Genomic DNA, 24,481 nt, shown 5'->3' with positions numbered 1-24,481 from the left:
CAGACCAGCATTAACAATTGCTTCAATGAAATCTCAAGTGGATGAAGGGGGAGGGGTGGCCTGATGCTGCATAAGTAAGTAGTATTAAAGAATATTTATTCCAAATTAGCTCATCTGTTATGACACTAGAGAGTAAGTAGGTGACTTGAAGGTTAGTCAAATTAAAGAATGGTAACCAATAGATTAAAAAATAAATAATTCAAAAAGATTCAAAAGATTCAAAAATTCAAAGATTCAAAAGATTGTTTTCTTTGTTACCAATGCCAATCTTGTTTTATTACAGAAAAAGGATGTTTTCTCAGGTATTGAATATTGTATTTGCAGACAAATAAATGACTAGATGTTAGTTTTAGTGTTCACTGTGCAGTTTTAGTGTTCACCAGTGAATGTTCCCCTCTCCGCACAGGCTTGGCTGACTAGCGTCTATAGATCCCAAGATGCCCTTGTCAAGGCTGCTTCCTTGCGCAGAGCATACAGACAAGCAGACATTTAAGATGGCTGCGCACACACACATTTTCACTTATACAAAGCTGCCACACGATCAAGTCTTACCGAGACTTATATTAATAAGTCAATTAATACATCACATTGTAGTAATAATAATTAGAAATAATACTAATAATGAAATGCACGTCAAACTCTTTGCCTTCTCAGCATATGTGGAAACTAATACAGACTCAAACATAATGGCCCAACATTCACTCACACGTGCCATATTTCCCCTAATGACTGCAGTCCACCTCCCCTTCACCGCGGAGAGATGGTAGCGTCGCCACTCGATAAATATTAACAAGAAGCGCGACTGATGGCGGTGCTCACTGATCCATAATTGCATTTCAAAATGTTCGACGGAGGGAGAAAGGGATGGGATGGGCGGCTTGGGAGATAGGGGGAATAGGAAGAGCGGGGAAACACAGTCGACTAGATCTGCCGACTAGAGCACAGCGATGCCTGTCTCGTCAGCCTCCCTGCCATCGCCTCAATGGCTGAACACACACAGAAGCCTTTTGGGTAAAAGAAACACAGAGGCCATTCATTACAGTGTAATAGCCGGGCTTTCATCAAGTCACCGCTCCATGCATCACAGGGCTGCTGCTACTCGGCGCAGGGCTTTAGAGATAGGGGGATATCTGAGAGATATTTACTGAAGGATCAGATGGGACCGCAGGGTTCCATCGCTTGCCAATTTAAGCTGATGCAAAAAGAGAAGAAAAAAAGATGGGTGATTGGTTATGTGTGGCCATGCTCAAAGAAGACGCCTGATTATCTCTTAGATGTCAGTCAGACTCCCCGCCTGGTTTCCGTCGCTATGGATTCCGTTCATAGAGCCCTAAACGCATGCGCTTGTATTCATGCACATATATTTGCATCTTTATCGAACACATTTTAATTGATGAGCTGCGGATAAATTATTGTATGTAACGCGCTTGCATGATAAACACAAGACGGGGGGTGATGAGATAATTCTGCATGGCTGAGTCTGTAGACACTATAGCATGTGTATAACATGAAAATACATGCAATGTTTATGGATTAAAGCAGTGAATGTTAGCAATTTAAATAACCTTAATTTGACAATAAAACCAAACAAAAGTCAAATTTTACCAACCATTGTAAAAATCTAATTTAATGAGTATTTGCTTGGTAAAGCACTTTGCTCTCGACTCAAAACTTAATTTGGAACCAGAGATAACAGTTCAAGGAATAACTGACTAGAATAAAAATATTATGAAAAACGTAAATTGAACAAATTCAAATTTGAAGTCAAAAAGCTGTCAAAACTGTCTGCAACTAATTGACCAACTGATATTTAGTAAGTCACAGCAGAGCTTGATTTACAGCAAAATAGTTTATTGGTTATTTTCCTTTTTGAAATTCCGTTGTATGGGCATGATGGTTTACAAAAGACATTGCACATCCCTTTTCATTTAATACATAAAGACAGCCCACTCATCCCTCATCCGTCAGAGAGCGTCAAGCAGGCAAACTGCACCTTCATAATGAATCAAGGTAATTAAATTCCCCTCACACCACTCCCACCTGCTCCTTCACACACCCATTTAACCGGAATGATCTACAACAATGACCTCCAATAATACTTAGGTAGGCGCACACAGAAATCCTTAAAATACAATGTGGGGGTGTGCAAGTGAAAAGGCTCCAGCATTGCGGATGCTACTATTAACCGACCTCCCCTCCACTGCTCTAGCAGGGCAAACAGTGATCAGCCAACCATGGGATGAGTGCAGACCGGGAGAGTGTTCTTACACTGATGGCAAGACAATGAGCGCCACGGCTAAATGTGGTTGAGTATATATTTTAACCCCCACCCCCCACCGTCGCTCCCCTCTGCATCGGGGGCTGCTGCTTAATATGACAAAGAAAATTCCTCATCCTTCTAAGCCGGCCGGGTCTGCGACATACGAGTAGGGCTCCTGGCGATAATTGCATTGTACATGGCATCTAATTAAATGTCCATGAGTAGTGGGATCCAATGGGAGGAGCAGGGAGAGTCTGTGTGCACTGGGAGGAAGGGAGGAAGGGAGGGAGGGAGGGGGGGGGGGGGATTGGTGGTGGGGGAGCACAGCTGAGTTGGCCAATAACAGCAAATGAGTTAAGCCTCAAGCAGAGGGGGAGAGGATGGTGTGTGTGTGTGTGTATGTGTGTGTGTGTGTTGAAAACATTGACACGATGACTAAAACATGGTTGAGATTGCAACAAAAAAAAAGGAGCGCCGGAGATGAGTGACAAGCGGATCAAAGGAGAGATAGGTGGGCATGAAGTGTTACAATGGATGGAAGCAGGGAGGGGAGGGAGGGAGACCAGAGGATGGGGGTGGGGGAGAAGGATAGATTGTACCCGACAGCGGACCAATAGGCAGATACTACTGCCGATTGATTCAATGACATATCATGTTAGCTAGCCGACACGCATTAATCTCCTATCTCCCTCCCTCTCTCACGCTCTCCCTCCCTCACATGCTGTCAGACCACACAGAGATGTTGGTGTTCAACCTAAGGGCACAGACACACATCACATGCTAAATGTGAATATATTACCAAACAGAAACGTGTGTGTGTGCATTCACACACACACACACACACACACACACACACACACACACACACACACACACACACACACACACACACACACACACACACACACACACACACACACTTGGCTTCAGCAATAAGCGTATTCCTCTCATCAAATAGATTGTAAACCGATTAAGACAGTCACAGCAGCAGATGAAAAACTAAAACAAGTGTTTGTTGAGAAGACGCTGTACTGTTTTGAGGGCAGCTTGGTAAGGTGACCGGTACCGCCATCGGACAAGGGGGGGGGGGAGGGTGGAGGCACTTCATAATGTTTGGCTGGGGAGGGGGAGGGAAAGGGTCCCGATAGCTTATGGGCGGGGCCAACCCAGAGTGGCTGAAATGCATCGATAATGATGTCTATGATGATGTACTTCCCACAGAAGGAGCATTATCTCACCACGTCGGCCACTTAATTGTGCGGATCGCTCACATCACAGGGTTATTGTAAGCCACTATCCCTGCGCCTAATGAACTGAACATTAGCATGGCAGAGCATTAAAGCTAATGGAGGGGCCAAACTCTAACGGCCTTCCTGCCAATTTCCACATTTTCTTTTTTATTAGCGTTAGCCTAACCTTAGGTTTTGCTCACTACCTCTGGCAGTTAAAATGGCCTCCCGCTGGTCACCTTTGTTTCCCAGCAGACATTTTATGTGCCAGCCATGCAACACGGGAGGACCATATGGCCAAATCAATGTCACCCGAGTCACAGTGGGTGTCAGTGGTGAGGAAAACAATGAAATGGACCGTCTGCCAAATCCAGGTTGACCCCAATAATGCAACGGATGGGGATTATTTTTTCAAACAAGGGAGCGTGTCTGGGTTTTTCAGAAACTGAGTTAGCAGTTGGCCTTGGTGAAGGAATAGCGATATAAAGCCAAGATGATCACATAGAAAATAATAACAGAACGGCTGGCTTCAGTCATTTACTCTGGAAATTGACCGGCACATTCAGAGGATTTCTGCACAAGCCTAATGACCTAGGTCATTTGATAAAGCAGTATGACGAGTATGACTGTTCTGGTGAAAATAATATGGCGTTGTGGGATTGGGAGGGGGGGAAAGGAGTGTGTGTGGTTGGGATTATATAGAATAGGCTGTTTGGTTCCCCACCCCATCCCCCCCCCATTGCTACATAAAACAATATCCATGCTGTCCACAACATTCTCTGTGTGCGTTTTACCAATCAAACAACTATCTATCCAACCATGTACAAACAACACCTTTTTCTGCCAAGGAATGCAGAGAAAAGGAGACTGCATGCTGGACAAAGAAAGCGTAGTTGAGGACGTAGCAGAGCAGTTTTCCTTCTGTCCCGAGGGCAGATGTATTTTGTTCCAATTACGAGCGGAGGATGACTGGGTAGTCTCTGGGTTGACTGGCTAGACAGTGGTTTAGTCCAGCCAGACTTATCACAGACAGAAACAGCAGTCCGAACGAGGGGATATTCATGTGGTCTAGTAAATAAGAGATTACGAGGCTTGCCGAGTAGCTGGCGTAGCATTAGCCTTTTGTAGTTCTGTTGCCCTAAAACGCTATACATCTGAAGTACTCTAATGCCGTTTTATTTTTTTCCACGTGAGCCAGCAGGCTTTGTTGTTTTAACAGAGGGATACAAGGGTACAGTCTGTTCAAACACACACAGCGGCATGCAGATGGTTGTTCATTAATTACAGATGGATGGGGAGAGAGGAGAGAGGAGGGGGGAGAACCAGCACAAGAGGGGGGAATGCAAGAAGAGATGAAGGGAAAATAGAGCAAGTGAGAAAGGGGGGGAGAGAGAGAGAGAGCAAGAGCGAGAGCGAGACAGCAAGAGCGAGGGGAATGAAAGAGTGAAGGAGGAAGGTCAGCTAATGGAACCGGTGTTCTTTCTCTCTCCCTAGACAATTACCTTGGTCGGCCCAAGACCTCTCCTGACGCTCTTAATCAAGGTGCAGTTTTGTGTGTGTGTGTGTGTGTGTGTGTGTGTGTGTGTGTGTGTGTGTGTGTGTGTGTGTGTGTGTGTGTGTGTGTGTGTGTGTGTGTGTGTGTGTGTGTGTGTGTGTGTGTGTGTGTGTGTGTGTGTAAGGGAAAAATATGGGGTTCCTGCCATCATCAGCAATATCCAGCACCAATTTCATTAAAGCCCCACTGCCGTGAGTCCCGACTCCTTCACCCTATACCATGGCTACATCTTACCTCAAAACACTGTATAAAACCAACCACACATAAGACACATCAGCACACAACCCACTTATTCCTATAAACACACACAAAAAAAAAACACAATGCTCCGCCCTTTACTAGAAGGGGTGCTTGTGGCCCCTACGCTGACCTCCCATCATCACCCTAGCTGTTGGCAGCCATTACTGAGGTCCCCTGGGGCCTGGCCCGGGCCGCCACCCAACCTCCTGCCCTTGCATCAGACAATGGAGCTGTTAATAGACAGGCAGCGCTTCACTGCAGCGAGCCTCCTCACACTCCCTCTTTACCCGGCTACTAACAGCTCCCACTTCCTCTGAGGGCTGCAGATTCCATTTCCAGCCCCAGTTTGATTTCAGGGAGCAAAAGAGCGAGAGACAGCGAGAGAGTGAGAGAGGAAGCGAGAGCGAGAGGGAGAGAGAGACTGACTAAAGAGCCCCGAGATGCCCTATGAATCATTCGCCCTAAAATTAAAAGGCTAACAATATTTGTTTACTTCTTTGTACGGCAAAATAGATCATTTGATCTAGTTGCGATTGGGATTTTTTATTTATTTGAAGTCAAATGGTGAAGAACGCCTTGATTAACACAATGAATTGCTTCAAGAAACAGGTTTATTTCTATTAACAAGCAGCAATTGAACACCAGACCGTGAGACTGGTTTATATTCAAGAAAGATTCTCAAGAGTCTAACAGCCCTCCCCTCCACTTCAAATAGGCTATGGCTAGGGAAAATAAAATGGCAAATAAAACCATCCACATTATTACAATGGATCGTAATTCAGCATTTCCCAGCATGCCTTGTGTCGGCTCCTCGTCACGGAATATCTGTTTACACAGTCAACTGCTGAACCACTGCTGGTGGGCGGATCAGAGGAGCCGAGTGAACCATTGACTAGAGAAAGGACATGGAGATGCAGTGAAACAGAAAGAAAATGAAGAAACTAGTACTCACCAGCTTAAAGTCCTGAATGCTACATATAAAGTAGGGAGTGTTGGACCGTCGACTCTCAATATACACACAATCTGGAAGAGAGGAAAAAAAATAAAAGAAAGACATTAGGGATGAAAGCAATGCCTTGAAAGATGATATTCACACTTCCCATGGGGTTTTTATGTTCTCTGTGCAGGGCTGTGAAGAGATGCGAGTAGGTAATATGCTAGTTTGCGTTACCTCTGCTGAAAATATTTTTTTTTCCCCCCTCTTGAGTCAAATTCAATTGGAATGCGGGTAATAGGATTAAGGACTTTTGGAGCGCTACAAGGTTGCCTTTCCAAATCAAACATTACACCCAAGGGGAATTATGTTATTGTTCCACTCCATTTGTACACCACCGAGTGTCAGATAGCAGAACTAGCTTCAGCCCTGCCCAACAAAGAGCAACTTCCTTTAACTCTGCTGCGTAGGTCCCAATAGCTCGTCAGACTAACCTTGGCAACAAATTCATAGGATTTGAACTAAAAATGAAAAAAGCCATTAATAGCGACCCTGTCCCCTATGCTCTTGTTCCACTTCCCATAATGCTGCCAAATTACATAACCCTTGACAGTTTACCACGAAGCCTGAATGGTGTGTGCGTGTGCGTGTGTGTGTGTGTGTGTGTGTGTGTGTGTGTGTGTGTGTGTGTGTGTGTGTGTGTGTGTGTGTGTGTGTGTGAGGGGTCCTGGGCCAGCTGTGCAGTTAAATTGAATGCGACTGGTGGTATAATCAGGTCGTGAACTCCCATCTCCTTAACAAAAACATCACAGTGTAAAGGACAAAAACACTGACTACCACTTCTGTTGAACAGACCAGAAGGAGGATAAGGGGATGTTTTGTGTGTGTGTTGGGTATTAGGCTAAGGGGTTATTCTTAACCTACCATTGTATAGCAAACTATAAAAGAGGAAATAATGATAAAAATAATAACAGGTTTCAGTTTACAGAATAGACTGCACAGTGTTGTTGCTGGTGGAACTGTAAAAGTGAGTGAAACACACACAAATGAAAAATAGATCACACAGACTTAGGGCTCTGTTCTGTCGCTGTTCCAATAGCAGCCGGTTTGAGGGCTGAAACCTATTTTAGCTGGTGCCATGTCATTGAAGGGCTGGCTGGGTCAGCTCTTCAGCCCAGACCTGGCTGTCATAAACGACTGGGCAGCTTAGCAGCTGGAACGCAGCTCACACACACACACACACACACACACACACACACACACACACACACACACACACACACACACACACACACACACACACACACACACACACACACACACACACACACACACACACACACTAGCAGCCTGTCTCTCTCTTAAGGCTGAGTTTGCTTAACATTAGCTTTTAAATAAGCCAATTCCTATAGGAGAGGCTGGTTCTCACTGCAAGAGAGCAGGATCAGGGTCTGGGCCGTGGTATCCATAACAAAGGACTTGCTGGCTACCTTTCTTCCTTTCCAACAGGGCCGGCCCTGGCATCATGCAGTATTTATTTGTTTGTGTCAACAGAGCTATCGATCTGGCTGTGGTTTATCTTGCCGTGTGCGGTTGGGGGAAGAAAAGACATTAAATAGCTTTGACAACACAGATACCATTTGGAGAATGTCTACGTGTTAATGTCTGTGTGAAGTGTGTAGTGTATGTGTGTGCGTGCGTACGTGCGTGCGTGTGTGTATAACTCCAGGGTGGGTTATCTACTATGGGTTGAATGATATATTGTACGGGAAGGGTGGGGTTTATCGCCAATGCTGTTCGGCTGAGTGACGCATGTGTCCCCCCACCCCCTCCATCTCCCACTGAACCCCTTCTACCCCCACTGTTCTCTCCACTATTCCCCCTTCCTCCCTCCCTCCACCCATCCTACACATCCCCCTGGGGGGGGGGAGAGAGAGAGAGAGAGAGAGCGAGACAGAGAGAAAGAAGTGGGGGAGGGGGATGGGGGTCGCCGAGAACAAAAGCGTCTAATCTGAATGAGATGAGATGACTTGTTTCAGAGGAATCAAATTGGGAGAATTAGGGTTTAGTCTCCCTTCACCTCGTCTGCACATTCATTTAGAGGGGCCAGATCCCCCTGCGGACCCACCAGATACAACGCACACAAAGAGCCCATCGCCGACAGGAACCAGAGGAAACGAGTGGAGGAGGAGGAGGGGGGGATTAGGAGGTGAGAGAACATACAGCAATCCAGTTTAAATCATTCACAGCCGGCAAGAGTCTGTTCCCTTAACATCCCCATTTATTTTTCTCTATATACACACCCATTACATTTTGAATTTGAAAAAGACTCTGCTACCTTAAGGCCCTTTCCCTCAAATGACTTCCAAACTCAACTGGATAAATGGGTGTGAGACACACGGCTGAAAAGATGAGCAGTTCCAAACTCAAACCCAAAATGGAGCCATAAGAACTGTGTGTGTTCTAGGGGTGAGGGGAAAGGAGGGGGGGGGGGGGGGGGGGGCGGGCTTGCAGCCCCCCCCCCCCCCCAGGGTCCACCAGGCTTGTTAAACATTCCAGCCATTTTGTGCACTGGGAAGTGGGTCTCCTCGCTCAACTGGAGAATGGAAGTAGGGATGGGGAGTGGGGGGGTGGGGGGGTTCAGGAGGAACAGTGTGTGTGTGTGTGTGTGTGTGTGTGTGTGTGTGTGTGTGTGTGTGTGTGTGTGTGTGTGTGTGTGGTATAGGACTAAAGTGTGCGCTGACAGGATTTATATAGACGGCGGATAGTGGAGCTGGGGGGCTTTTGTAAAAGGGCTGTTTTTCTCCCCCCCCCCTTTGGCAGTCAAATATTCCACCGCTGTTTCTCTCCCTGCTCAGCATGTACCGCCAGTCTTTCACCTGCACCCCAGGATCAACAGATTCCCCAACTCCCACAGCAGAAATAAACAGCTTCATAGCTTGATGGTTTAGCCTTGAAAAAAATACAAAACATCACCACATGGCTCCAGCAGCGCGAGCGTCACAATGAAACCATATCCTCCGTTAAGCCATTGTTCCTCCAATTACATTGTCACGGCTTAAGTTTACCGGCCTGAATATTCATTGAGGAGGAGGTGGCTAGTATCCCATTTACACCCCCCACCCTCCCCCCCTTCCCCCTTCCCCCTTCCTCATACACACACACACTTTCCTCCTCCCTGCTCATTGTTCAGCAAGCCATTCTGCTCCGGCTAGTGAGCATGTCTAATCAAAAACACACCTATCTTCTGCACACGAGGGCCCCCACTCTACCCTCTCGTCCTCCATCTCCTGCCTTCTCCCTTTGCTCCACCGTCAAAACAATAGGTTGCTGTTTAGTTTGCTGCAGGATGAAATAGGGACACGTGGAGGAGGGGGGGTCTTGGGGAATTTTGGCCTTGCTTTACTTTTATGAGCCAAGTAATGTTAAAAGAAATAAAGGGGAGCCATGATGAACGGAATATGAGCATAGAGCCAGTGTTTTGTAAACGGCAACCAGGGTGGGATTTAAATGTGGAGCGTGTGTTTTGGTCTCCGCTCAGCAAAACATTGGGAATAGGAGTGTATTTAACATGCATGACTGGCTTATTAAATGGAAAGGAGCATTAGCCTAAGCTGGGCTCCGAGGGTTAGCCATGAGGCAGGATGCACCTGCATTGTTTAAAAAGGGGCAACGCAAAAGCTTGCAGATCCTGTGCACACACACACACACACACACACACCACCACCACCACCCCCCCCCCCCCCCCCCCCCCCCACTCGGGTCTAAATCCTAAAATTAAAGAACGGCAGGAATGCAATAATGGAACCACAGGGGTGTAGGGGGCAAAGAGAATAGAGAGAGGAGGAAACATGGAGGGATATAGGAGGGATATAAGAGCATGCTTGTATTGTGCATTTTAAATTATCCACCCAACAACGACACTGTTCCCACGTGTGTAACCATGCCTCTCCTCTCCTCGCCAGGCAGGGCTGGTGGTGGCGTGAGCATGGGAGTCCTTCAACACGGCGCCCGGGCCAAACTATCCCCCCATGCCACAAGCAGAGCTAGCCCTGCTCTTTGCCCTTACTTTAGCCATCAACCTGAGCGCTTGACCGCTCCCTCTTTATTCTGGTTGGAGAGCGGGGAGGAAATGCCGCACACTCACCGCGCCAGGGCAGCTCTACAGCTGACTGGGCTCCTGGCAGAGAACAGAGGCCCTTTGACAAGTAACAACACACCCCGCTCCCACTTCGCAACCCAAACCAGCCCACTTCCCAAGCGCCCCTCTCCGCTGGCCCACACTTTCTCATTTAGCAGTCGGCAGGTGGTGGGGATTTCACTTCACAAAAGGAGAGTGAGAAAAAAAAAAAAACCAGAGCGAGGGGGATATTTTTTATCAGTCTTTGGCAGGGAAGAGAGGGATGACAGAGTGGAGCGGGGACTTCTTTAAAAATAGATCTGTTGGGTTAGTGAAGGGCAGCAGCTTCTCAGTGTGCTACTGCTTCCACGCGACACGGCTCACAGGGGCTGTGCCTTGTCGCGTGGACATTGGCTGGGGACAGCAGATTGACAGGCAGCGCTACTAGGTGAACAGGGGGGAGGGGGGGAGGAGGTGGTTAATTGCATTGTAAAAATAACGCCAAAGTCTTGTATGGCCCAAGCTAGTGCTTCATATAATGCCTGCAGTGGTCTGTTTTTCATCATTCTATCTCTCTATCGACATTATAGTCACCAGACTCACCCTATAAGAATTACATTAGCATCCCTTGCAACCAGGCTAAAATGTTTCTTTGAATACAGAATTGTGTGAAATCTTTTTAACCGGTAAGGGAGGGAGGGAACATGGAGGGAAGCTGGAGGACGAGTCAGGGAATGCAGGCCGGCGGTTTCCGCCTCCCTTCTCCATGACTAACTCTTCCAGTGAGCCAGTAAGTCAGAAGGGAAGGGGGAGACTAGCTATGGCAGCTACCTGCCTGCAGCGCTAAAGGACAGCCACGCCATGGCGGAGAGTTAGCGTTAGCTGCGTGACGGAAAAGGTCCACAGCTGGAGAGTTGGAGTGTGTGTGTGCACACATCTTGGATGGCCTTTGAGCATGTGTTTGTTAGTACACAATGTGGAGTACATACACTATAACAGGAAGAAGGCCCAGTAGACCCATGTACTTTCCGAATCAGATGAGGAAATGCAACGTCCTGCAGGCCATCAGCGGTCCAATTCTGCACACTCATTACGGAGTCCATCCTCACCTCATTGATTGCTGTCTGCTTCACTGCCTCGCTTTCCCTCTCTCTCTCCATCATATGTTTTTATATATATTAGCCTTTTAAGTGTATCTATCTCTATTTTTAGTAGCAATGTAATAAAGCAACACACCAACTCAATCTCCATGATACACTTACTATTGGTTACTCAGTCTTTGTCGTATACTCTGTTGTTACGTTCGAGTATGACAGATTTTGAATTAAAGAACGTGTTCTCTCTAGAGCAGTGTGTTGGTTCTGAGCTGCTATAGAAACATGGTACTGCAACATGGCGGCCCCCATGGAAGAGGACTCGCTCTCTAAGTAGAAATAAAGGGTTAATTCTAAGATAACAAAAGCAAAACTATTCTTATTTTCATGGGATTATACACAAATATAATATTCATACATATTTTTTAATTAAGTACCACTGTGCTGGATACCACTAAAATTACTTTAATGTAATGACTAAGGCCAATATACACACTATGTAGAGGCATATTATATAAATATACAGTATATTAACATAAACACATCTTTTGTCTTTTTACATTTACTATCTGTGTCAAAGAAACTCAAACGTGAGGGATACACACTTATAGAAGCTCAATCTTCAAATCCACCATGTGTTGTGCTTAACTATACTGAGGAACGTGGTGACTGCCTGGACCTTGGAATAAAGGTACTTACTATGCATGTACTATTTATGTTCTGAGACCGAAGGTGTGCGTGTGTGTGCATGTCCGAACGCTTCTGGGGTGTATATTGATCCACCCAAGGCAGTGTGTATAATCTCCTGAGAAGGAATCTATAAACTGGGTGGCTGTAGAATGCAACCAGACCTCTGGATGTGTCTAGCCTAGCCTGGGGATGGGGAGGCTGGTGTGGGGTTACTCTGAATACTCAGTCCCAAGACAGTGATCGATCGGCCGGGTCCGCTTGCCCCGCTACAGGCTGCGTGGACCAGCAGCCAGCAATACAAATGGCCCGAAACCCTCTCTCCTGACCACCTTCACAGACACATGGCAACTTAAAGAAAAACAGCAGCACAGCTAGAATCAGTCACAGCCCACGCCCCCGTCCTATTGGTTTGCTGCACTTCTCCCTCCAACCCATCCAGTCCAATCGATTTGCTCTAAGCCGCCCTCCTCCCCATCTTCTAGGAATAGAGAGACTAAGCGGGAAGAGAGTGATGGGTGGGTGGGAGAAGATGGGACTCTTGTTGGTGCAGTGGGTGTCAACGCTAGCTTCCTGCCTATCACTGTAGTGTCCTTGACGTATACATTTGTCAGGCACTCAATGAAGCCAAGGCAATTAAAAAGGTGTTTTGGCCTGTTTTTTTCTTTCCCTTCCTTTTCCTTGTCTTCTCTAGATCAGCCCGGCTGTCTTCTCCTTCTCCACACAAATCCCTCTCACCGGGTGGTCAGTTGTACATATTGTGTGTCACTAGGAGGGTATAAAGGGATTTCAAATTTAGCCAGGCATAATCCATTGCAGGCTTTATGCCTGTTTAAGCCGTGCACATCAAATCTGATTGCAATAACCAGGCTGGATAAGGAAAAAAGAAAAACAACATGCACTGTGTGAATACCGCACACACTTCTGCATAGAGACAATCAGTTAAGCATACACACACAGCCGGCTGATCATTTGAACCACAGGCAGATGAGACAGCGGTAGGTCAGTGACTTAGAGGATCTTCCATGTTGACAATAGGAGGTAAATTACAAACTATGGTGGACTTAGTGGTCTAATTCCAGACCACAACAAAACACACTGCTGACCTGTTCCCTAATCCAAACTGTCATGGTGGTACAGACCGCAGCGGGAAGGGAGCGGATAGGGACTCCACTTGGGCCCGAGTCCAGCTCTCGTCAGAATAATTGTAGAAGTAAATATTTCCCACTGGCTCGGTGGCAGGCTGTTCCATTCATTAGGAGGTGAAAATGTAAATATTCTGCAGGGGGCATGATCCCTCGATGGTCCACTTTGTTTATGTGCTGTAGGAGCATTTCATCAGACTGGCTGGCTGCTTCGGTTAACCCATTGCCCAAGATCCCTTCATTCTCTCCCTCTGTAAACCCCCCCCTCCCCCCGCTCTATAGCCCTCTCTCTCTCGCTCTCTTTGCAAGGTCGAGTGTAGAACAAAGTGGCAGAGCTCTTGCTATTAAAGATGAAATGCAGAGAGAGTGCATGTCAGGGAGCGTCACAGGGAATAAAGAAGAATCGAGGCTTTGGTTTACTGTGGCTGCTTTTGCCTTTGGACCTCCAATTGCGCACAAACTCAGAGCTAATTTGCCCGGAAAGATAAGGCCCATCCACACATACATTTTTATTTTAAAACGGATAACTTTGCTACATTAACGCCTAGCCTCCGCACTACTCCGGTGGTTTAGATCCTCTATTACAGAGACACTGCTAAGCCCAGTTGAGTTTGAAAACCCTGGGATAGTGTTTTAGTCTGGACAGGCTGCAACTCCCGGGTTTGCTTCCTGATTTAGTCTTATCAGTAACGACGTGTCCTTCCCTGATTTATCATGCCCTTATCATCTGACCATTTACCGGAAGAAGCCCAAACAACATCAGCCACGCCTGCCAGTGGTAAATGTAAAAGTGGATAATGGTTTTGCCACTGCTGTTCTTCCTCTGTAGTATTTTCTGCACGTAAGAAACCAACAGCAGAGAGGACAATCTGCTTCCTGTTGACGCGCATGCCCAGTGAACGTGAACATGGTCACATGAAATGCGTTTCCAGGTGTGTAGTATGGATTGAGAATGAGATTATTCCTGAAACGGTGCAAAACGGTCGCTTTCATTTTATAAACACTACCTACAATGAAAGTGTATCCATTTGTGGATATAGCCCAAGTCTGCTGGTAGCAGGTCCGGGTGGTGTGCATTCAAACGTAGTTTATTTATGTATGTGAGCGGGTGTTTCTGTATGTGTGTGTGTGGGAGTAGATAGCCCTGGAATAAGATAACTGAACACACTGGCTATAATGTTCCCCAATAAATACTGTAAGTTATGTACAACAAACCACTCCTTCCAGCTATCCTCCACTACTTGACCTTTCTCTGGCTGCTAAAGATAAATGGAAAGCTGTGGGAGCAATGATTTAGGAGAACTAGCACTAATCTGGAGGGAGGGAGGGAGAGGGGGAAAGGGAGAGAGCAGGAGAGAGGGCAAGAGCGGGAGAAATGTCAGAGATAACCACATGCAAACACAAAACAACAAAGCCACATAGCCTAGTATCCATCTGAAAGCTAGCGTTGACATCCCATCCCACCTGTATCATTGCTCACAATCGCCATCATCTAACCGAGAACCTCTTTGCTCCATTGACTTAGTCCTAGATAAGGACGATGGAAGCCCACTTTGAATTGATTGTGTGATGTCTGCGACTTGGACCCGGGGGAGTTAAGCTGTTGGAAAGCTACAGTTTCAAAGCCCATGGAATTGTATCTAGGAAATACTGAACTGTAAACCTTCAGATTTGAATCATCCAACAAAATAAGAAACCAAATGCTTCTTTGCCATATTTCGAATGGTGGAAAAAAATAAATGAGCGTGTGTTAGAATTATTACAACCTACATATAAAGTGGAAACTCAAACATGTTGCATCCCTGGGCAGGCCGCCATTTCTAGCGACTGTGTTATCTGGTAGCTAAAGCTGGGACTCACCGCCGGGTCTGTAAACAACGTCGTCTTCGGTGATGAAGGACGTGATCTCGCCGTTCTCGGTGCGCTCGTACCGGGACTTCTTCTTGGGCGTCTTCTTCTTGCCCTTCTTGCCCCCGTCCTCCGCCGTGCCACTGCCGGCCCCATTGCTCCCGTTTTCGTTGTCCTCGTCTTCGCTGTGGTCGCTCTCGGCGTAGTTTTTGGCACCGCCCTCCAATGTGCAGCTGCGTCGCGGCCTCGAGCTCTCGCCCTCGCCGCGCTCGCCGTCGTGTCGCCGCGACTTGCCACCGCCTCCTCCACCGCCAGCCTCACGCTTGTCACGGTCCCGGTCCCTGTCTCGCTCCTTCTCTCGCTCCTTGTCTTTGTCGGACGTCATGATCCGCCACGTGCCTTCCTCTGTCCTCTCACGGCTGGGCCTCCGTGAAAGGTAGACTGTGAGCCTGGGCTTCAGTCTTCTGAATTTAAAAGTCAAATCCAGGGAAAATTTGGCCACACCAACAACCCCAGTGTTCCGGAAAAGCTGCAGAGGCAAACATATGAAGAGAAGGAGAGAGGACAATTAGTGTCAGTGTTCAATAACCAACAAGATAATTGATTTTGAGAGCAGGGCTACATTTCTTTGCAAGCTATATAGTAGCAAGTAATATAAAGGTCATATTTAGTGGCCAGGGAAACTGTTGCGGATATAGGGGGTGGGGGGCAGGGGGGAGTAGGGAGATTAGCTGCTGGAAGTCAGGCGATGAGCTGTGCCGTCTCTTCTTCACCTTACAGTAATTGTTGGCTCTCCCCTCCAAAGGCGTGTATACTCTGGGGAGCACTGAGCCACTCTATCAAAAGAAGCCAACCTTCAAGCCTCCTAGGCCAGCCAGTTCTGCTTCGTCTTACCATAGCCAATGAAAAGGAGCTTGAGAACATGAGAAACGCAGAGGGGGATGGGAGGGGTGCTGCATTTATTTGTCACACAATAACCTTGAGGGTTTTGTAGCGGGAATCTTGAGAGGGGGCTGCTATGTGCGTTGGCAGAAGATACAAGACTTAAAAGAAAGTGGGACTCTTCAGACCTAGTGTGTCGAAAGGCTTTTGCGCCTCCTCCGTCTATATCGCCTACCTCTAAAGCCTTACAACAGAGCTAGCTAGCTATCTATCTATCCATCTAGCTAGCCAGAAAGCCTCTCTGGTAAGCAGCTGTCACAGGACACGGCACAATTTGACTCATCTGTGTGTGTGTGTGTGTGTTTTGCTTGTGTGCAAGTGTGTGTCTGAGTGCGCGTTTGTGTGTATGCATTTATGTGTCTGCGCGTGTGATCTGGTTGGCTGGACAGCGCTCACCCCAGCCCTGTGCCCTGGCTGACAGTCATCAGCATGCTAATGTGAAGTGACAGCTCTGAAGGGGAGAATACAGCAATCCACTGGCAAGCTGCCAGAAAGAGAGCCAGATAGATATATACACAAAGCGAAAGAGAGAAAAACAGAGAAAGAGAAAGTCCACGAAGAGAGAGTAGAGTAGAGATATGGCGATACAAAATATTGCTGTATTGATTTTCACAAACAATATGATAAAGATATGGCTCTGTGTCCTTCCTTTCATGTGTTGTGATTAAACTGAGATTCAATTAGTTTTAATAGATATTGCATGGGCTAACGGAATTCATTTAAACATAGCCACGGGTGGGACCACATTACATTGACGTTTAGTGTTTGAAAGCCAACCACTGACGGTCAACACGGTAAATATGGCGCGCCAACCACTAGCCGAGCTGGGACTATGGAGAGACGCAATGGAATCTCTGTGGACATTTACAGTTCACCAGGTTCTGGGATTTAATACCTCAAAGATATGTGATAATGGGCACAAAATAACATGCGGTGATCCTTTACATTTAACTACGTTGTAAGATTTAAAGACTCTCCATTTAAAAAAAGGAAAGACACTGGTCTTCAGAGTAAAATCAATCTTGGCCGCTGCAGCAGTAAAACCGTTTGTCCAGTGAATTGACCAAAACATTAAACATGCTGACATTTGTTGGTATCATGTGATCCGTTGTGATTAGCATATAGCATAGGAATATCGTATCGGGGACCAAATAAAATCACAGGCTGTGGATATAGTGCCATGCTCACAATACAGCTAGCTGCCATTTTCAACAATCATCGTTCCCTGAAAAGTAGCCAGCTACCACTTTCTCTAAGCATGATGGCAGAGTCTCCATAAACATGGCATAGAGGGAAGAGGTACTACACAGGAGGCCCACAAAGAAGCTGTCACACTTAGTTGCCAGTGTTTGCTTTTTTTCCTCCCCCTACTACAGATTAACTAGAAATAGCTATTAGAGCTCCCAGAGGGGCTAGACCTGGCAATCAGCACTCGTGTTACCATGGCTGTGATAACGGCCCAGGAGAGTTGGGGGAAGGGGGGGGTGGAGTAGAAAGAGAGCGAGTGAGAGAGAGATTTTTAAATGAAAATTATTCAGCATGTCTCCAAGTAGATGTGCAAATATTTGAAATATGTAGGGAGGGCCGAAGGAAAATGGAAGAAAGGGCTCACAGCAGTCAGTCAGATGCGAATGTGCGCACACACACACACACACACACACACACACACACACACGTTTAACAATGGCGCTCCACAGCGGCAGGGCCTGCCATCTCGTGAGCAGACACCAAGTGACAGGGCAGCTGCTCTTGTCATCGACTTGAGCACAACACAACACCAGGCCTGATTAAACTGCAGCCTCTTCATGGCCTTATTAATCACCTAATGATGAGTTACCACGGCGACTGCTGGGCTGCCACTACAGATAGGAATTGGAGCACAATGTGCCTGAGTGCACACACACACACACACACACACACACACACACACCTGTGCCAGAACACATGGCTTTCCTCGCCTATACACGCATAAAAACAGCAGGCATTGTGAGGTGTAAGTCGCATAAAAACAATGATAAAGTCCTTCAGTTGATATCACAGCTTTAATCCTGGGGGCTGCCAGGCTCTGTGTGTGAGCTAAACACCTCAGCTCGGCACTAATCAGTAACAGAAGCCTCTGAGGACTGTAAACCGTTGGGTATGAAAGGCTTGTCCTGCTTTCGTATTTTTAGGGTCTGGAACAAGACTCAACTCACCAACTCACCACTATCATGACCCAGAACTTCTTGTTTGGCATATGGACACTATGTGACCGTTTAAATGCTCTCGAATTACTTATTCACAGGGTGTCGTGGATACATATTGTATTTGCAGGGATTCCGTATTACTATTATTAGTGTGTATGGTGTCGAGTGTGTGTGTGTATAGTATTATACATTTTTAGAATATTAGCAAAAAAGAATACGTCACAATAGTGTCACAATAAAATGATATATTGGAAGTTAATGTGGAAAAAAAAACAGACTTCAACCACTACGAAGTTTAACAGCGGGTTCATGTGTAACATTACCATGTTAGCATGCTGACAGATAATTCAGGTATTTCACAGATATAAATGAGTTCTGCAACCACGCACATTTCTTTCAGTTAATGCACATGTCGACATGTCTGGATCTAATTTGTTACGCTTAAAGCTCAGCCCCGGAGTGCATGAACATTTTCGAAGTTGTTGACGACATATGTACTCCTGGTAAGTAGGTCTCATAAATTGTCTGTTCCCGTACAGTGAAAGCCTTTCGAAAACATAAAAAATATTGTTCATAACCACCAGTGCAAAAGACTGCAGATTGCAATATTCAATCACAAATCATGTTGAGAATGAGCCAGGCCAGGGAAACTAGGTAGGAACAAAGAGGCCATCCCCCGAAAGACCATGCCAGTTTTGTTGACCCATGGCTCGTATCCGCTCCAAATCACTTGGGGACACCCATCTCATCACCCCAAACTGACATGCCCCCATCAATTGCGGGAAAGAGGCCAGTCGCTTGGGTAGGCGGCGTGGGTGGGCTGTGAACACCCATCAAGACCGCTTGGCGCTTAAATCCTCATTCTTTTACTTGTACTTTGTATTTTTTTTGCCCAGACTTCAGCAAGTAAAGTAACCAAGGTCAATATCGGTAACATGTTAATTATTTTCCCAATATTCGCTCATTGTTGTGGTTTGTTACCTGCATTTGTTTGTTTTGAAGCGGAACAAATGGAGACAACTGAAATGCAAATTATTTGTGGAGTAGAGTCTAAATGTTCTGGTACTTAAAAGTCATAATGTATTGATGGCTTTTTGCTCAAAACTGAGCAAAAAGAAAAAGGTTTTTCCGCCCACTGCCTTGTTGAAAGCAGAGCTGGCTGCTTCGACAATGAATAACACAGTGGTGAGGGGGCAGGTGAGGCTTGGCGCTATTACACATCAATCACTGGGCCGGGAACATTTGAAAGATACCAGCTGTCTTAATGGAAAAGAAAAGGTGGGGGCATTGGCTGTGGAGAGTTTAGGGAATCGGGGGGGTAGGGGGGTTTCTTTGCCACTGGCACCTAATCCACCATTTACATTACTGTAATAGAGTCAAGGGCTAGCAGCCAGTGGCCCCCCACTCAAATACATTTCTCTTTCTGATGCCTGCTTAAATGGGACCTTTGGCCTGAAAAAAACACCAGTTTGTGACTCAATTAACTTTTTAAAAAGATGTTTAATTTATTTAAATCACTCCCACATGGACCAAAACACACGTTTATCTCGCTAGTTGCAAATAAATCCTGTTTGATGCACATCTCAATTGGTTAAGTTGTTTTGGGTAGTTAAAAAGGCCCCACCTGTTTTAATTTTTGGTCATTAATTATCTGGGCTATGGATCTATTATATGCATTTACATACTCAAATCTAGTGCAATAACAATCTTAGGGAACTCCTTTTTTGGAGCCAAGATTTAAATGTCATTCATGGCACATTCAATCAGAGAATCATGAAGTAGCAGAATATGATTGGTGAGGGTTTAGCGGAGGCTTTGCAAAAGGGATTGAATCAAATACTTGCATGAATGTAGATTAGAGAAAAATATTAGCATGAATACATACAGGGTTATTAACAAAGCGGGGGCGACTCAAATTGAACCGAATAAACTAGGCAGACCCTCAGCAGCGTGTGGCGCCTGGAAGGAGGCTGAGCCGCCGCGGCTTTCCCCCATAGCTCCAACCCATTACTCAGTAAGATCTAATCTAAGTTGCCATCCAAGCCCCTCAGAAACAACAGCCCACTGAAAGGCTCAGCTGGAGGCGCAGAAAGGTAGGGGGGAAGGCCACTTCATAAGGGCTCCTCTGTTTCGTCTTACCTGGTGAAATCATAGCACGCCTTTATTCTCTGAGCCCCTCTCTGTGCTTGCTTTCCCTTGTGACTAACAGGGCAGAGACACTTGTCTGCTCCACTTGTTTCTGCAATTCACTGATGAGTAACCACAGCATTTCGCTCTGCCAAAGCTGTGCTCACAAAGGCTCTATTTTTAAACCACAACTCCGGATTGGTTGAGCACATGTGCACTGAAACCTGCCTTAAGAAAGAATGCCTGCAAGAGATTCTTGTGCAATAAGGACATTTGTGAACAATGATCTACCATTATCTGGAATGTGTACCCTGCAATGCATTATCATTCAGCCAACTATGATTCTTTGATTTTTCACACATAATCTATGACTCAACACGGCAAATTCCTACCTCTGTAAAAGAAAAATACAGCATTCATGGTCAAATACCAAGACCTCACAATCTCTAAATGTATGGTTAAACCCTTTGGTATTCAGCGGTTGTTTGTTCTCCATGTGAGTCCTAAATGGTGCAGAGAAAGCTGCCCGACATGTCACAATGTCTATTATCTACAAGGGCTGTGAGCAGGGCCATTTAACAGATACTAAAACCTGCTACATCGCCACAACAAGCATCCCTCTGCCTGCCATGTTTTTCCTGGCTGAACTTGAGCTGAGGGCCATTGCAGCTCCTCTGGCTGTTTCATAGGGCATTATGTTTTGACACAGCTCCTGGGGGATATGGCAGGGTTGTTCATTGTCACATTTTCCCCTTGCTGTAAAGTATGACTTTTTGAGAAAATGCAATCATTGGCCACTAGAGATCAGCTTCCAGTATTGATAAGCTTAAGAAGCGGAAGAGCCTAAAAAACTGAAGATCCCAAAATGAGGCATGGAGGTCGAATTATCAGGAACGTGACCTCAGTAGTTATATTACTTTAATAGAAATTGAGGCCTAGCAGCTGGTCAGCCTAATTTCCTAATAAGTACATAGAAGTACATAGAAAGAGATACACGCAGCCTTTACCTGACAAGTTGTGCATCTAATGAATATATTTAATTCCCACATAGAAAACAATATGCATACAAAGTGTGCTTTTCATTTAATCAAACGCAAAGAAGATCTGTCAAATTTAATACAATTCCTTTCCTGCCCAATCTTGATGTTAACCGTGGTTAACAACGGTAGCACTCTTGAAATGTTACAATATAAGAATTAAATCATGCATCACTACAAGTGATCTTCAGCAATCAAATGGCTGCTCACATGCCCGAGATGCCCATCAGCTTAATGGTCCTCTCCATCAATCCAGTCCAACGAGCGGTCCAAATGAGGATTGTTGAAGGCGGAAATGAATTCAATATGGCTGCCCTACATCCTCCAGCTATTCTAATCACCTTGCCATTTAGAATGATATACCGAACCACAACACAACCAGCATAAATAGATTAGAGTGACGGGTAAGACAGCCCAGAGGTGAGCGCTGACAACATGGACACCGTAAAGTGTCTTTAAGGAGTAACAAAGCCATTAGGTCAGCATGCAAAACTATTCAACCCCCCCCCCCCCCTAAATTATTTAGCCTCACGGTTGTGCTCTATTCCCTGAACAGATGGTTGGGAGGCAGGGAGGGTTGGTGCTGGGGTGGGGGAAACAATCCCTTCATTGAAAAGTACATAACAGCCCTGGCCAGAATCACATAGACTCAAAGACACCATGGGATGGGCTTACCTTTAATTAGGGAGGGCTTTCGTTTCAGAGATGGACGCCTCTTCTGCGACCACTATACACCACCTCACCAGTCATTATGACTTTAACATCTTAGAAATGAAAACAATGAGAGGATCACTGGTCACCTCAGTGCAACCGCCTCTTTTGTTCCTTAGCCTCCATGCTAAGTCCAGCCTTGGCTTACCTATCCAGTGCTATAACTCACACGTCAATGTGTAAACACTGCAAATAGACAATGCCCCGTGAACACTGGCCTGTGTAAGACGTGTTTGTTCAGTGAAGAGAGGACGTAGAAAGCGGCGGGGGGGAAGGTGACTGGGGGCATATATTCAGTGTGGTTCTAGGCCTCTTTAGCCACCATTTCTGATCACAGGAGGGAAAGAAAGAACTCCATGCAGTGTTCACCAAATGAATCACCAGTCGTTTACACATTTAGACAAACTGATGCCAATAAGGAATCACAGATATTGATATAAAACACAAATAAATAAAAACAGACCCTGGCTACAACATACTACTACCCTACGGTGGTATATTGCGATGGGGTGGTTGGGAAAAAAAAAAAGAAAAGCTGTTTGAACAAGAAGCATCTGAGCTCACAGCTACCATATCCTCTCCAGACAGCTCATAAAACATGCAGTGACTGGGACTTGGGCCTCTTAGAGCAGGGTTAGTTAGTTGAAGTCTGTCCAGCACATGGTCACAAACACGCAGGTAGCCCCTAAAGCTTATTTTGTAGACTGCATAAACAAGGCCATTCTGCACGAGGCTGTACCACACAACCTATGGGATTCAATAATTATATTTGGCAAAACAGATAAGTTCCAATAATAAAGCTCACAGATTTCAGAACAATGGGATTTTGGGCAAGTTGGAGCGCAGTGGCTCGTTTCTAAGCGGTGTACAGTAGCAACCCCACGGATTAAGTACAACCGTTCATGTGTGAAATGCAGACTTGATCCCTGACTGATAGTGTGCTCTGCCTCTAGCTAACACAGAGTGATTTTTAGTGCCCCTCCTCCCTCTCATAATTCCAAACAACTGTAATATATTAGATCACATAATGCATGCTTGGCTGTGCAACAACAATACCCCAGCAAAAGCACTTTGCGACACATCACAACATGGCCTCAGCGAGTGATACACTACTAGTCTTTTTTTAAAACCAAAGGTGAACACAGCCGGCTCCTTGGCTCTGTTGCAGCGAATGAACCGCAGATATTTTCGGAATGTTAATGTTAAGCTTCCACCATGGCAGCCTGAACTCACCAGATTCCTCCTTTCACAGTTGTCCATGGGCTGCCGTTAACGACAATGACAGCACTACTTAGAATGAATAACATTAGCATTTCATTTGGTCAACAGATATTTTATCTCGCAACGTTCCTTTATGTTCATGGACCGGGATATATAAACAGAAAACAGTAGGTCTCTTTGTAGGGCGATGGTGGACGTGAGCTCCCTGGCCTCTTTAACAGCACTCCATAAGCACGTTTTATGCGATACAATCGTTGACTAATCCCTCGCCTCTATTGTGTGTAAGCACACCATATGCCGCGCTTATGCATAGGAAATCAGCCCCCGGTGTCCCCGCTGTCGCAACGCCACGGTGAGTGGAAAATATGGGAGGGGAGGTCTGCGGACAGCCTTGTTAAAATGCCTTGCCACGGCATTGACAGGGATTATAAAACAACAGACGAGCCGTGTTTGCCACACTGCTGCATTCATCCGAGTGTGTACACATGTATCAGTTTAGCATGTGTAAGCCATTGAAGCACATCCACGTTACAGAAAGGAAAATAAGTAGTGCTTGGCGTGACTGTATTTGCAGTGCTGGTCAGACTATATGCTCAGCCAATAAACGGCTGGACTGTGACGTGCCTTGACTTTCTCCAATCTTTCTTTCAGCAGCCCCTTACATATATTGCTGTCCTTCCTCGTATATCACACCGGCAAATGGTGCCCTTCACACCGTTCCCTCCTGTCCCCTCTTTAAAAGGCTGAGGGGACATCTTAGCCCACTGCACTAAAGTGACAGACCTGGCCTCTCCTCGCAAAGCCTGAGGGGAGGGGAGACATGGCTCGTCGGGGGAAAACGCTGCAATGAATAATTATGTTTCATAACATGCCCCACACAGAAGCCCTACCACACACACACACACACACACACACACACATCAAATAATAATTAATGGGGAACTAGGGTGCACTGGAGAGTCTGCTTTTCGCTTTCTACAACAAGAGGGTCAATGTGCCCTTCAACCTTATTATCTCCCCACGGCTCACGGTTGAAAGCAGGAGACACCTCATCACTTCTAAAAGCAAATTATTGGCTTTAGATGCCAGTTCTGTCAGGAAGAGGGGCATCACTACATCACTACACTAAGCAAGAGAGCTCATTT

The 24,481-nt window shown here is 46.1% G+C and overlaps 1 protein-coding gene across 3 annotated transcripts in view; it reads right to left on the bottom strand.

The window, feature by feature from the left end:
* Window positions 1-24,481, bottom strand: part of LOC311359296 (arginine-glutamic acid dipeptide repeats protein-like) — a 129,918-nt gene that overhangs the window by 57,686 nt on the left and 47,751 nt on the right. For all 3 annotated transcript variants that reach the window (XM_084479293.1, XM_084479295.1, XM_084479294.1), the window contains 2 exons: window positions 15,125-15,641; window positions 6,237-6,307 (listed from right to left, as the gene is read on the bottom strand). In XM_084479293.1, the coding sequence (XP_084335419.1) occupies window positions 6,237-6,307; window positions 15,125-15,497 (444 nt within the window). In that variant the 5' untranslated portion in view covers window positions 15,498-15,641. The remainder of the gene's footprint in view (window positions 1-6,236; window positions 6,308-15,124; window positions 15,642-24,481) is intronic.

Source organism: Micromesistius poutassou (genome assembly GCF_964030765.1).
Source record: "Micromesistius poutassou genome assembly, chromosome: 15".
NCBI classification, from domain to species: domain Eukaryota; kingdom Metazoa; phylum Chordata; class Actinopteri; order Gadiformes; family Gadidae; genus Micromesistius; species Micromesistius poutassou.
Note: the sequence above shows the minus strand (reverse complement) of the source record. Positions and strands in the feature narration are given on the sequence as shown.